Here is a 14,875-nt window from a genome sequence, read left to right on the forward strand (position 1 = left end):
ATTTGCCCTTTATGGTACAGGGTAGAATGGTGACATCATGGGGCTGGTACTCACATGTTCCGGAATGCAGACAAAACACACAGAGAAGAGGACTGGTGATCAGATGAAGGCAATTCAGCGGCCTCTGCCAGTTGCGATCCTCTTTGTCTGGGTCCATTATGGGAACAGTGAGAAGGAGCAACATTTCCACAGGGACCTAAAGCAGAAAATGTTTATGCCATTGTAAAAGCTAAATACATAACAGAGATATCACCCCCCACCGCCTTCCCAGTCCTCGCTAACCTTTACTATTTTCAAGACTTTCCAGGGCCAATGTTTTTGTCTCCATTTCCTCGAGTCCACTGGATTCAGCTGCTCCAGGAGAATTTGCCAGGTATTATGCTGCAAAGGCAATAATGGCTGATACTCATCTCCTGGGGAGGATAAATAAGGAGATAAAGAGTATCCCTAACACACACACACACACACACACACACACACACACACACACACACACACACACACCATAGAACTAAACATGTTATGTATGTCACATCTGCATAAAGTTTCTCTTCACCCTTTTGTATGTCTGTACATTACATATCTTCTGGGTGAATTGGGTATTTGTATACTGACCGCCGGCATCCCGACTGCCGGTAACCGACGCCGGCTTCCCAACAATTGAAATACCGACAGGGGTGAGCTACCTATGTTCTCCCCTAATCCCCCCCCCCCCTTCCCTCTTACTGCCTAAACCCAACCTCCCCACGGTAGTGCCTAACACCCCTCCCCGCAGCTTAACCCTAACCTCTCCCCTCCCGCAGCCTAACCCTAACCTCCCAGGGTGGCATCTTAACCTAACCACCCCACCTCTGGTCCTAAACCTAAGCATCCCACTATACTCATGGTCAGGATGCCAGCTGTTGGGATACTAGTGTTGGAATTCTGACGGCTGACGGGATCCCAACGTAAGACATATGTATTAATGAGACTGGGAAAAGCCTATGCCCTACAAGGAGCGCACTCTGTGTTCCTGAACATTTCTCTGCGGCCAGCTGCTAGGACATTGGTTCGGAAAGATCACATGAAATTGCTGGATTTACAGTACACATCAATGGCCGCTTTTAAATACGTCCACAGCATTTAACAGGAAGTACAAAACAGACGTACAATACAGAAAGAGGAAGAGCAGCACATAAAAAACAGACTTCCTCAATACGGGTATTACAAAGTATACATAGCAATAAGCACCTGATAGTGGTATACTTTGTATAATTGCATAACAGCCTGTATGGCCACTTAACACTTTCAGTACTACCAGTGCCATACGTTTTGGCAGAGCCACATTTTTAAAGATATGTCTACTTAGGTAACCTTCCTGTGAACACATCGCTCTTCATACAGCAAGTAAAACAGATATTTTATTTTTCTGTCCAACTTTCCATTTATATCTCAAATGAACCGAACTTGACTTTGAAAAAATAAATAAAAATACTCTTAATATATAAAACATACTCGATGAAGTGGTTAAAAATAGTATTAATTTTAAAAGGCTGGGCATAAACCCCTTATAATATAACAAACAGAAAAGCAATATAATAGAAAAATCACAAATACTACACGTGCCTTGGTTAATATGCCTAAATCAATTTGCCTGCGGTGAAATAGGTGTAATCGGAATGGAGAATGGCATTTGGATATAAACTGGAAGCAGAAGCTTGAAGCAGCAGTTGCTGGGAAACATGTAGTATAGCAAGTGTAAGATGCCGGAAAGTTGTAACTGAAAATAGGTACTTGGCGGTGGAGGGGATCACAAGTATATGGCGGTACAAAGGAGAGTGGAAGAGATTCCTTATGGGAACTCCAAGATTTTAAATGTGCCACCTTCTCATTAGAGCAGAGGAGAAGGGAGCTTTCACATGAAATACATAATGTACAAATTTTTTTAATAAATGAAAATTTATGGTAGATTGAAAAAAAAAAAATTAAGCTCTTAACTAAGAACTACTTGATTATTTTTGTAGCATTGTTACATTATTTTATTTAATTGAAAGATACTTTTAGGGGTATATTCAATTGAAGTCGAAAACTGCCGTCTGTCGAAAAGACGGCAGTTTTCGACTTTTTAAGGTCGAATCCTGATTCGACCTATTCAATATTTCCCTAAATTTTTCGACAAGTCAATAAATTCGACTTGTCGAAAAGCACGTGGATTGGCGGAATAGCTGCCGATCCACGTGCTTGTGTCGAAAACGGGGCCAAATCCGACAGGTTTTGGCCCTCTTTTTGACCATCTCAGTCCAACATCAAAATGATGTCGGACTGAGATGCGGACCCAGAGGAGGCGAGGGGGTGAGCCGCAGGGAGACGGGGGGACAGCCAGCGGGCATACAGGGAGATCAGCGCTACAGTAGCGCTGCAGCTGGATATCACTCACCCGCCCGACCTCACGCCAGCTTCCACCCGGCTCATGCACGCTGCTGGAGCCGGGTGGAAGCTGCCGTGAGGTCGGGCGGCTGAGTGACATCCTCTGCAGCGCTACTGTAGCGCTGATCTTCCCTGTATGCCCGCCGGCTGTCCCCCCTTCTCCTCCTCTGTGTCCCATCTAAATTCGACTTGAAAAAGTCGAATTAAGATGGGATTGAATAGGGGTTGTTGGATCCATTCCGACAAATAAATGTCGGAATAGATCAGACTTTAATTGAATATACCCTTTAACATCTCATCTACTGTACTGTTTTATGCACTATTTGGCTGTAAACAAGATTCTACTTCTGAAACTTAAAATCAGTTTTCAATGGATGATATGGGCTAAAGGATTACTGATTAATTAGCTTTTTATTTCGATTTGATTATTAACTAATCAGCAATATTTGCTATCTAAATGTGCCGAACATGGAATGCTGCAGAGTTCAGTAATTATGGGGACATACCATATTCAGAGCCGTGAGGGGTGGGAACTGGGTTTTCTTCTGTGTCCGTTATAAGATCTAATTAAGAAATGAAGGAAAAAAAAAAAAAAAAAAAAGAAAACATTTAGTCATGAGGAAAAGAAAACATTGTGCCTAGACTGTAAAGTGCTGCGGAATAAACTGGCACTAAATAAACGTAAATAAGCAAATTGGTGAATTCTATAACCATTTCTGTACCCACTCTATCTTCACATATTAACAACCTATTCCAGCACGCCCATCTTTGATTTGACATGTATGTGGCTATACACACACACGTGCATTGCAGCTAGTGAAAGAATAGTGACTGATGGAAAATGAGCCTGTACTCAAAGTCATGTTAATATAAAGTCACAAATGTTATTTAGGGATAAAATTCTACATTAATTTGTACAGTTAAAAGATACAAAGAAATGAACAAGAATTGCTTTACCTGGCTCATCTAAGCTGGGGACAGCCAAGAGCTGATGGCGCATCCTCTGGTAGATCCAGGTGGACAGGACCACCACGAGGACATAAGCCAAGTAAAGCAGCAAATACACTGTATGAACAAATCAAGATGGAAAAATCAGTAATGGGACAGAAAAACACAAAATCAAGGCAAAACCAAAAAGACGAAAAAAAAAAAAAGATAACGTGAAAAAAGAAAAAGAAAGTACAGTATGAAATGTTTTACACTAAGGAGGCTGGAGCCAGGGGTTAGACATAGCGACTTTGGTCTGCAGAAGTACAATCATATGAAGCATTGGAACAGTGGCTGCATGATCTGCCAGGTATTCGTAGCATAAGACCGTGAAATCTACATGAAGCAATTGACCGTTATATGGATTAATACACACAAAAGATAGCCAATTTAGAAATGACTGAAAGGAACATGGATGCATTAGAAACAATGGAAAAAAGAGGCGGGTGGAAAGGGAACGATGGAAACAGTATAACCACCACATACCTAGAACATCTGGCAAGTCCACATATCCTCGATACAGCACATAAAATGTGAGGAAGATGGCAGACATGTAAAACACAATATCTCTTAGGAAGGGACGAGAAGCTGCGGTGAATGGTTTCACCAGTGCGATGCCTCCAGCCACTACGGTGGTGACAAATATACCTGCACCTGGAATAGGCAATAAATATACTACAAATAAACTAGCAAATTGCTTCATAATAATACATACAGGGAAGACGTTCATCAATTCTTAATTTGCAGACATTTTGGAGTCGCTAAAGTTTCTGTATCACGTGAGTTATTCACTTGTAGTGATCTTACATAGTGTTATAGTTACCACCAAACATACCAAAGAGTGCACCTATAGCCAAGCCTGCAGTCCTGGAGTCAGAGAAAGCAGCCACAGCACTGAATACATCAGGGGCACCATTCCCAAAGGCCAAAAAGGTGACACCATGGAAGACAGCGGTTAAGGAGTCAACATCCTCATCAACCTAGTGTCCGAATCAGAAGCTCTAATAATGCATTATATATTTGCTAAGGCAGAGGCAAGGAGCAGCTGTATTCATAGTGATGCATCTCTCTATGCCCCAACATCTTACGCTGTATGGAAGTCGACACTTCTAATAAAGCCTAGCTTTATGCTCTGAAACAAAGCTGCTTTCCAAGTCAGTATAATTGCTTGCACAGAAATTATACCAGTTCATGATCCCAGAGCAGCCACCTTTTCCAGGGAGACATCCTGAACGCCAGGATCCCAAGCAATCAAAATGCCGGCAGACAGAACGCCGACCCACAAGGACTACTCCCAATCGTGGGTGTCCATGACACCCATAGCATGGGAATAGAACTGTGTCGAGCGCAGCGAGCTCGCAAGGGGCTTTGTTGAGCTCGCCCCCCCATCCCCCTTCCCCCAACATTCTGGCACCTGTCTCCCAGCCCCAACCTATGAGACAGGCAAAGGGTTTGTTTTTCCTCGTACACAGACTGGGAAACACAGGGCTTGTATATTGAAGTACTGCCATGTGGCACAGGATGGGGGGCATAATATAGTATAACGTGTGAAGGTATGGATGCATACTTGTTTGAATGATAATAGTGGGAATAATAAGGGTGGAGTGGGGGCACATTTCTTTAGTTGCTTTAGATTACCTTATGCATTGACCGCGCCACTTTAATTCTACTACTATATTCAGCAACATATACTACTCCAACAGTGCAGCAACATACAGTATAATACACCATAAGCTACTCCTAATAGCCAAGTGAAGCATTTAAACATTTAGGAAAGGATACTGCCACATTGTGGGATAGTCTAAGTGTTCTGGAGATTGCAGATAAATTAGGACAAAAGCTGGAAAAGGAAACAAAAAAAGTTTATTACACAAGTTTAATAGAACTCCACAGTGAGGGATTAATGTGCTTATTAATATAATCGGCCATTGAAAATGTATACTGATATTTTCAAACACACACCCGGCCACTGAATTTGGTATACCTGCTCATTAGTGCAAATCTCGAATCTGATAAGAATTTCCCTTGTTTTGATGCATAAAGACATGCAAAATAAGGGAAATATGTCCAGTTGATGTTTAGTCCAAACAGCAAAAAATAAGATTTTACTCACCGGTAAATCTATTTCTCGTAGTCCGTAGTGGATATGGGAACTCCGTAAGGACCATGGGGAATAGACGGGCTCCGCAGGAGACTGGGCACTCTAAAAGAAAGATTAGGTACTATCTGGTGTGCACTGGCTCCTCCCTCTATGCCCCTCCTCCAGACCTCAGTTAGGATACTGTGCCCGGAAGAGCTGACACAATAAGGAAGGATTTTGAATCCCGGGTAAGACTCATACCAGCCACACCAATCACACCGTATAACTCGTGATACTATACCCAGTTAACAGTATGAAATATAACAGAGCCTCTCAACAGATGGCTCAACAATAACCCTTTAGTTAGGCAATAACTATATACAAGTATTGCAGACAATCCGCACTTGGGATGGGCGCCCAGCATCCACTACGGACTACGAGAAATAGATTTACCGGTGAGTAAAATCTTATTTTCTCTGACGTCCTAGTGGATGCTGGGAACTCCGTAAGGACCATGGGGATTATACCAAAGCTCCCAAACGGGCGGGAGAGTGCGGATGACTCTGCAGCACCGAATGAGAGAACTCAAGGTCCTCCTCAGCCAGGGTATCAAATTTGTAGAATTTTGCAAATGTGTTTGCCCCTGACCAAGTTGCAGCTCGGCAAAGTTGTAAAGCCGAGACCCCTCGGGCAGCCGCCCAAGAAGAGCCCACTTTCCTCGTGGAATGGGCTTTTACTGATTTAGGATGCGGCAATCCAGCCGCAGAATGCGCCAGCTGAATTGTGCTACAAATCCAGCGAGCAATAGTCTGCTTAGAAGCAGGAGCACCTATTTTGTTGGGTGCATACAGGATAAAAAGCGAGTCAGTTTTCCTGACTCCAGCCGTCCTGGGAACATAAATTTTCAAGGCCCCGACTACGTCCAGTAACTTGGAATCTTCCAAGTCCCTAGTAGCCACAGGCACTACAATAGGTTGGTTCAAGTGAAAAGCTGATACCACCTTTGGGAGAAACTGGGGACGAGTCCTCAATTCTGCCCTATCCATATGGAAAATCAGATAAGGGCTTTTACATGACAAAGCCGCCAATTCTGACACACGCCTGGCCGAAGCCAAGGCCAATAACATGACCACTTTCCACGTGAGATATTTCAGATCCACAGTTTTAAGTGGCTCAAACCAATGTGATTTCAGGAAACTAAACACCACGTTGAGATCCCAAGGTGCCACAGGAGGCACAAAAGGGGGCTGAATATGTAGCACTCCTTTTACAAATGTCTGAACTTCAGGCATTGAAGCCAGTTCTTTCTGGAAGAAAATCGACAGAGCCGAAATCTGGACCTTAATGGAACCCAATTTTAGTCCCATAGTCACTCCCGACTGTAGGAAGTGCAGAAAACGACCCAGCTGAAATTCCTCTGTAGGGGCCTTCCTGGCCTCACACCACGCAACATATTTTCGCCAAATACGGTGATAATGGTTTGTGGTTACTTCTTTCCTGGCTTTTATCAGCGTAGGAATGACTTCCTCCGGAATGCCCTTTTCCTTTAGGATCCGGAATTCAACCGCCATGCCGTCAAACGCAGCCGCGGTAAGTCTTGGAACAGACAGGGCCCCTGCTGTAGCAGATCCTGTCTGAGCGGTAGAGGCCATGGGTCCTCTGATATCATTTCTTGAAGTTCTGGGTACCAAGCTCTTCTTGGCCAATACGGAACCACTAGTATCGTTCTTACTCCTCGCCTTCTTATTATTCTCAGTACCTTTGGTATGAGAGGCAGAGGAGGGAACACATAAACCGACTGGTACCCCTACGGTGTCACCAGAGCGTCCACAGCTATCGCCTGGGGGTCTCTTGACCTGGCGCAATATCTCTTTAGTTTTTTGTTGAGGCGGGATGCCATCATGTCCACCTGTGGCCTTTCCCAACGGTGTACAATCATTTGGAAGACTTCTGGATGAAGTCCCCATTCTCCCGGGTGTAGGTCGTGTCTGCTGAGGAAGTCTGCTTCCCAGTTGTCCACTCCCGGAATGAACACTGCTGACAGTGCTATCACGTGATTTTCCGCCCATCGGAGAATCCTTGTGGCTTCTGCCATCGCCATCCTGCTTCTTGTGCCGCCCTGTCGGTTTACATGGGCGACTGCCGTGATGTTGTCTGATTGGATCAGTACCGGCTGGTTTTGAAGCAGGGGCCTTGCCTGACTTAGGGCATTGTAAATGGCCCTCAGTTCCAGAATATTTATGTGTAGGGACGACTCCTGACTTGACCAAAGTCCTTGGAAATTTCTTTCCTGTGTGACTGCCCCCCAGCCTCGAAGGCTGGCATCCGTGGTCACCAGGACCCAGTCCTGTATGCCGAATCTGCGGCCCTCTAGAAGATGAGCACTCTGCAGCCACCACAGCAGAGACACCCTGGTCCTTGGGGACAGGGTTATCAGTCGATGCATCTGAAGATGCGATCCCGACCACTTGTCCAAGAGGTCCCACTGGAAGGTCCTTGCATGGAACCTGCCGAATGGAATTGCTTCGTATGAAGCCACCATGTTTCCCAGGACTCGTGTGCAGTGATGCACCGATACCTGTTTTGGTTTCAGGAGGTCTCTGACTAGAGATGACAGCTCCTTGGCTTTCTCCTGCGGGAGAAACACTTTTTTCTGTTCTGTGTCCAGAACATCCCCAGGAACAGTAGGCGTGTGGAAGGAACCAGCTGTGACTTTGGAATGTTTAGAATCCAGCCGTGCTGTTGTAGCACTTCCCGAGATAGTGCTACTCCGACCAACAACTGCTCCTTGGACCTCGCCTTTATAAGGAGATCGTCCAAGTACGGGATAATTAAAACTCCCTTTTTTCGAAGGAGTATCATCATTTCTGCCATTACCTTGGTAAACACCCTCGGTGCCGTGGACAGTCCAAACGGCAGTGTCTGGAATTGGTAATGGCAATCCTGTACCACAAATCTGAGGTACTCCTGGTGAGGAAGGTAAATGGGGACATGCAGGTAAGCATCCTTGATGTCCAGGGATACCATGTAATCCCCCTCGTCCAGGCTTGCAATAACCGCCCTGAGCGATTCCATCTTGAACTTGAATCTTTTTATGTATGTGTTCAAGGATTTAAAATTTAAAATGGGTCTCACCGAACCGTCCGGTTTCGGTACCACAAACAGTGTGGAATAGTAACCCCGTCCTTGTTGAAGTAGGGGCACTTTGACTATCACCTGCTGGGAATACAGCTTGTGAATTGCCTCTAGCACAGCCTCCCTGCCCGAGGGAGTTGTCGGCAAGGCAGATTTGAGGAAACGGCGGGGGGGAGACGCCTCAAATTCCAGCTTGTACCCCTGAGATACTACTTGAAGGATCCAGGGATCCACCTGTGAGCGAACCCACTGATCGCTGAAGTTTTTGAGGCGGCCCCCCACCATACCTGGCTCCGCCTGTGGAGCCCCACCGTCATGCGGCGGACTTGGAAGAAGCGGGGGAGGACTTTTGCTCCTGGGAACTGGCTGTATGCTGCAGCTTTTTCCCTCTACCTCTGCCTCTAGACAGAAAGGACCCGCCTTTTCCCCGTCTGTTTTTCTGGGGTCGAAAGGACTGTACCTGATAATACGGCGCTTTCTTAGGCTGTGAGGGGACATGGGGCAAAAATGCTGACTTCCCAGCTGTTGCTATGGAAACTAGGTCTGAGAGACCATCCCCGAATAACTCCTCACCTTTATAAGGCAAAACTTCCATGTGCCTTTTTGAATCTGCATCCCCTGTCCACTGCCGAGTCCATAAGCCTCTCCTAGCAGAAATGGACAATGCACTTATTCTAGATGCCAGCCGGCAGATCTCCCTCTGTGCATCTCTCATGTATAAGACTGAGTCTTTTATATGCTCTACGGTTAGCAATATCGTGTCCCTGTCTAGGGTGTCAATATTTTCCGACAGGGAATCTGACCATGCAGCAGCAGCACTGCACATCCATGCTGAAGCAATAGCTGGTCTCAGTATAACACCTGTGTGTGTATACATAGACTTCAGTATAGCCTCCTGCTTTCTATCAGCAGGTTCCTTTAGGGCGGCCGTATCCGGAGACGGTAGTGCCACCTTTTTTGACAAACGTGTGAGCGCTTTATCCACCCTAGGGGGAGTTTCCCAACGTGACCTATCCTCTGGCGAGAAAGGGAACGCCATTAGTAACTTTTTAGAAATTACCAATTTTTTATCGGGGAAAGCCCACGCTTCTTCACACACTTCATTTAATTCTTCAGATGGGGGAAAAACTATGGGTAGTTTTTTCTCCCCAAACATAATACCCTTTTTTGAGGTACCTGGGTTTATATCAGAAATGTGTAATACCTCTTTCATTGCCTCAATCATGCAACGAATGGCCCTAGTGGACATTAAATTAGACTCTTCGTCGTCGACACTGGTATCAGTATCCGTGTCTGCCATCTGAGGTAGTGGGCGCTTTAGAGCCCCTGATGGCCTTTGAGTCGTCTGGGCAGGCACGAGCTGAGAAGCCGGCTGTTCCGCATTTGGCATGTCATCAAATTTTTTATGTAAGGAGTCGACACTTGCACGTAATTCCTTCCATAAGTCCATCCACTCAGGTGTCTGCCCCGCAGGGGGTGACATCACATTTATAGGCATCTGCTCTGCTTCCACATAAGCCTCCTCCTCAAACATGTTGACACAGTCGTACCGACACACCGCACACACACAGGGAATGCTCTTAACAGGAGACAGGACCCCACAAAAGCCCTTTGGGGAGACAGAGAGAGAGTATGCCAGCACACACCAGAGTGCTATATAATGCAGGGACTAACTGAATTATGTCCCCCTTATAGCTGCTATAAGTTATACTGCGCCTAAATTTAGTGCCCCCCCCCTCTCTTTTTTACCCTTTCTGTAGTGCAGACTGCAGGGGAGAGCCAGGGAGCTTCCTTCCAGCGGAACTGTGAGGGAGAAATGGCGCCAGTGTGCTGAGGGAGATAGCTCCGCCCCTTTTTCGTCTGACTTTTCTCCCACTTTTTTATGGATTCTGGCAGGGGTAATTATCACATATATAGCCTCTGGGGCTATATATTGTGATTATTTTGCCAGCCAAGGTGTTTTTATTGCTGCTCAGGGCGCCCCCCCCCCCCCCCCAGCGCCCTGCACCCTCAGTGACCGGAGTGTGAAGTGTGTATGAGGAGCAATGGCGCACAGCTGCAGTGCTGTGCGCTACCTTGGTGAAGACGGAAGTCTTCTGCCGCCGATTTTCCGGACCAAATTCATGCTTCTGGCTCTGTAAGGGGGACGGCGGCGCGGCTCCGGGAACGAACACCAAGGACGGGTCCTGCGGTCGATCCCTCTGGAGCTAATGGTGTCCAGTAGCCTAAGAAGCCCAAGCTAGCTGCAAGCAGGTAGGTTCGCTTCTTCTCCCCTTAATCCCTCGTTGCAGTGAGCCTGTTGCCAGCAGGTCTCACTGTAAAATAAAAAACCTAAATTATACTTTCTTTCTAGGAGCTCAGGAGAGCCCCTAGTGTGCATCCAGCTCGGCCGGGCACAGAAATCTAACTGAGGTCTGGAGGAGGGGCATAGAGGGAGGAGCCAGTGCACACCAGATAGTACCTAATCTTTCTTTTAGAGTGCCCAGTCTCCTGCGGAGCCCATCTATTCCCCATGGTCCTTACGGAGTTCCCAGCATCCACTAGGACGTCAGAGAAATTACATTGAAATTATTGTTGAGTATCACAATCAGGGGTGTATCTACCCATTGGCCTGGATGGCACTCGCCAGGGGCGCCAGCTGATCAGGGGGCACCGCCCAACGGTGCCACCCTCGGCCAATGAGTGGAATCCCTTAAGCCGTAGTGTCTGGCAATTCCTTGCCAAGCTGCCTGTGCATTGCCTGGGATGGAGGACGGAGGATCGCTCAGCAGGCAGGAGCTGGCGCCGGTGTCCAGCACCGCAATGCACTACAGGGAAGAAACTGAAAATAAACTACAACTTCCAGCAACCTTTGCTGTCGGGAGCACCCGGCGGCAAGGGCTGCTGGGAGCTGTAGTTTTTTTTCAGTTTCTTTACGTAGTTTGGTGCGGTGCCGAACACCGGCGCCAGCTCCTGCCTGCAGAGCGATCCTCCGCCCTCCATCCCAGGCAGCTTGGCACTGCAGGCAGTGCCAGACACTACGGCTATCTGCTGGGATGTTGTGGGGTTGGGGACTAGGGCTATGTGCTGTGTGGGGAGTCTATGTATGTGCTGGGAGTGGGGGAGACTACTACTATGTGCTAAGGGCGGACTACAGCTATGTGCTGTCAGGGGGATGGGGACTATGGCTATGTGCTTGGGGAGGTGAGGGGCTATGTGTAGGGAGGGGGACTATGGCTGTCTAAGCTGGCAGGGAACTATTGTTATGTGATGGGATGGGGACTACTGTATGACTGTTGGGAGAGGGGGAGACTACGACTATTGATTGGGGAGGTGGGGGCTATGGCTATGTGCTGGGGACTATAACTATATGACTGTGGGTGTATATCTGGCACCGTGAGGGCTTATCTGACACTGTGGGGGCATATGTGTATCTGGCACTGTGGGGGCATATCTAGCACTGTGTGGGCACATCTGGCACCGTTGGGGCATGTGTATCTGGCAACATGGGGGCATATCTGGCAACATGGGGGCATATCTGGCAACATGGGGGCATATGTGTATCTGGCACTGTGGGGTCATATCTGGCACTGCGGGGTCATATCTGGCACTGCGGGGCATGTGTGTATCTGGCACTGTGAGGGCATATGTGTATCTGGCACTGTGGGGGCATATGTGTATCTGGCACTATTGGGGGCATATGTGTATCTGGCACTGCAGTATTGGGGGCATATGTGCATCACGCGCCCATTTTCATTGGCCACACACAGTACCGCAAAAAAAAAAATTCTACTTGCACCACTGGGTTGTGCGCTGCACTGCACCTCTTTGCACTACTATTTGATTATACTACCTGGCCTTGGGTGGCATTGCATCCTCAGCCAGGCCAGGCACTGCTGATGTCTCGTCAGTGTTATAAGAATTACTGTGTGGGCATAATGTGTAAAGGGAACTGCTACTGTGTGGGCATGATGTGTATAAGGGTTACTACTGTGTAGCGTAATTTGAATTGGGGGAACTATTGTATGGTCATGCCCCTTTCTCACAAGATCATGTCCCTTTTCTGCACATGTGCCTTCCCTATTTCAAATATGGGGGGCGCCAGTCCCTTACTTTGCCAGGGGCACTCGGACCCCTAGATACACCCCTGATCACAATAACTGCTCATCTTCCAAGATTTTCACAGAACAATGACTAGAGTTTACAATGGTGCACAAACAAAGCACATTCAGTGAGCAGCAGTTCTGTGGGCGAAAATGCCCTGTTAATGAAATACTGTAGATTAGAGTGAACTGGTGCAAACTGTCACAGGTGACAATAACTCATTTAACGAGGCCCTTACAACAATGTAATGCAAAAGAGCATCTCTGAATGCACAACATATTGAACACTGAAGTGGATAAGCTACAGCAGTAGAAGCTCACACTAGGTTCCACTCCCACCAGAACAGGAAACTGTGGTTACAGTGGGCACCGGCTCACCAAAACTAGACAGTTGTACAGGGGAAAAACTATCTGATCTGAGAATTTTGAGTCAACAACATGAATTGTATCAATCCTGCCTTTTATCAGCAGTTCAGGATGATGGTAGCATAATGGTGCAGGGAATGTTTTCTAGGACCCATAATGCCAATAAGCCTTGTTAAAATGCTATAGCCTACCTGGACATTCTTGTTGCCACAGTCAACCCATCTTCTAATGTCTAATATCAGTAGGATAACTCCATGTTACAAAGTATATATTAGCTCAAGTTGGATACACAAAGATGATGAGCTCAGTGTACTTCAATGGCCTCCACCATAGGTTCTCAAACTCGTAACAATGATTTACCTGACAAACGTTTTTATAATTTTTCTTGCTTTCAGTAACAGAAGTGAAACTCCACTGTGTCACTGGCTGACAGCTATGATAAAGGTATGACAAGCTGTACATTGCAATGTTTATTTTCGTGCCAATTCTGTAGTTTATTTTTAGCTGCCTTTCTGTGTCACCTCCATTACTCTGCACATGTCATGTCAGGCTCTGTTGGTTCCTTATTGTGTTAGTAACCACAGGACTGCTGTCGGCTAGATGTTATTTGGGTGGCAGCCCATTCTTGATACAAGCACAATGTCATTGCGAGAAAAAAACCTCAGCAGTGTTACCACGTTCAGAGTCATTTTAGACTTTTTTTCTTGCCCATTCTTCCACTGAATGGCACAAATATAGGATTGGCACCCTCCCAATTACAATGTCTTCATTCAGGATGCAGCCAATTTCATGTGCGGGGCTGGCACACATAATACAATGGTGAAAACCCAGACAGTAGTTTTGCATAGAGACATGTCATCTTCTATTAAAGTTTACAATTCTATAGAAATAATATGACCTTGTTTCTATTATAGTAGTAAGCGACAACAATATCTTATCTAGTCAAATATTTCTGCATTAGTTAGAGATATGCATTTGTATATTGTATCCTGGTGAGAACTGTATGCTTAAATTGTCATAATTTTTTTTGCTATCAATTAGACCTTCAATTAGAATAGCATTATAGTCTATATTAATTAAATTGTTTAACTCCTACAGGAATGCTTAGAATTATCTTTATGATTCAGACTGTTGGGCTGTAGAAATTGTTCTATTAGAGCAAATACCATTGAATGTACAATTTAATTTCCATCTTCTCTGATAATGGTAAAACAGGTAGGGTTTCCCAGATTAATATTTGCTGTCACAATACTTTGCAAAAAAACAGTGACAATTACTGAAGCTAATCAGTAGACATGGTTGAAGGATACCAAAGATGATACAAACTTCTAGAACAAGAAGAAACAGCAGTTCCTGTGGTCACTGACATGTACTTATACTATCTACTATGTGCAAGTGGGGTTGGGTACAACATGTCGACAGTCAAAACGTCAAGATGACAACCCTTTTCCAATAAGGACATAAGGCGCATGACAAAATGTGGACACAAATCCCCATTATACCACATTTATGCATTTGACTTGAGAGCTCGATGTTATTCCGGTTACAATATATATGAAGCTACCAGTTGGACTTTGTAAAAAAATAATCAGCATTGCAATTGAACAGATCTATGTAGAGTGGAGCCACACATCCAATCCCTTGCAGCCACAAACTATATAGGTCTGCTCAGCTGCAATGCTGATCATTTTTAACAAAGCACAAGGTAAGCTTCGAATAGTGAGAATTCTCCAGCTTTCTATGTAAGGGCAGATAATCTATTCATTGTGCTATCTAACTGCAATGCAACAGGCAATGGGTTTGAATCCCGGGTATGTCA

At 45.8% G+C, this 14,875-nt stretch overlaps 2 protein-coding genes across 4 annotated transcripts in view; both read right to left on the reverse strand.

Annotated features, from left to right (window-relative positions):
- Positions 1-14,875, reverse strand: part of FICD (FIC domain protein adenylyltransferase) — a 1,034,845-nt gene that overhangs the window by 113,310 nt on the left and 906,660 nt on the right. The gene's annotated exons all lie outside the window — the stretch shown is intronic.
- SLC8B1 (solute carrier family 8 member B1) overlaps positions 1-14,875 on the reverse strand; it is a 111,694-nt gene that overhangs the window by 11,653 nt on the left and 85,166 nt on the right. For all 3 annotated transcript variants that reach the window (XM_063913280.1, XM_063913278.1, XM_063913279.1), the window contains 7 exons: positions 5,175-5,233; positions 4,229-4,333; positions 3,880-4,047; positions 3,364-3,471; positions 2,913-2,969; positions 283-413; positions 55-196 (listed from right to left, as the gene is read on the reverse strand). In XM_063913280.1, coding sequence (XP_063769350.1) covers positions 55-196; positions 283-413; positions 2,913-2,969; positions 3,364-3,471; positions 3,880-4,047; positions 4,229-4,333; positions 5,175-5,233 — 770 coding nt within the window. The remainder of the gene's footprint in view (positions 1-54; positions 197-282; positions 414-2,912; positions 2,970-3,363; positions 3,472-3,879; positions 4,048-4,228; positions 4,334-5,174; positions 5,234-14,875) is intronic.

The sequence above is a fragment of the Pseudophryne corroboree genome, chromosome 1 (genome assembly GCF_028390025.1).
Source record: "Pseudophryne corroboree isolate aPseCor3 chromosome 1, aPseCor3.hap2, whole genome shotgun sequence".
Taxonomy (NCBI): domain Eukaryota; kingdom Metazoa; phylum Chordata; class Amphibia; order Anura; family Myobatrachidae; genus Pseudophryne; species Pseudophryne corroboree.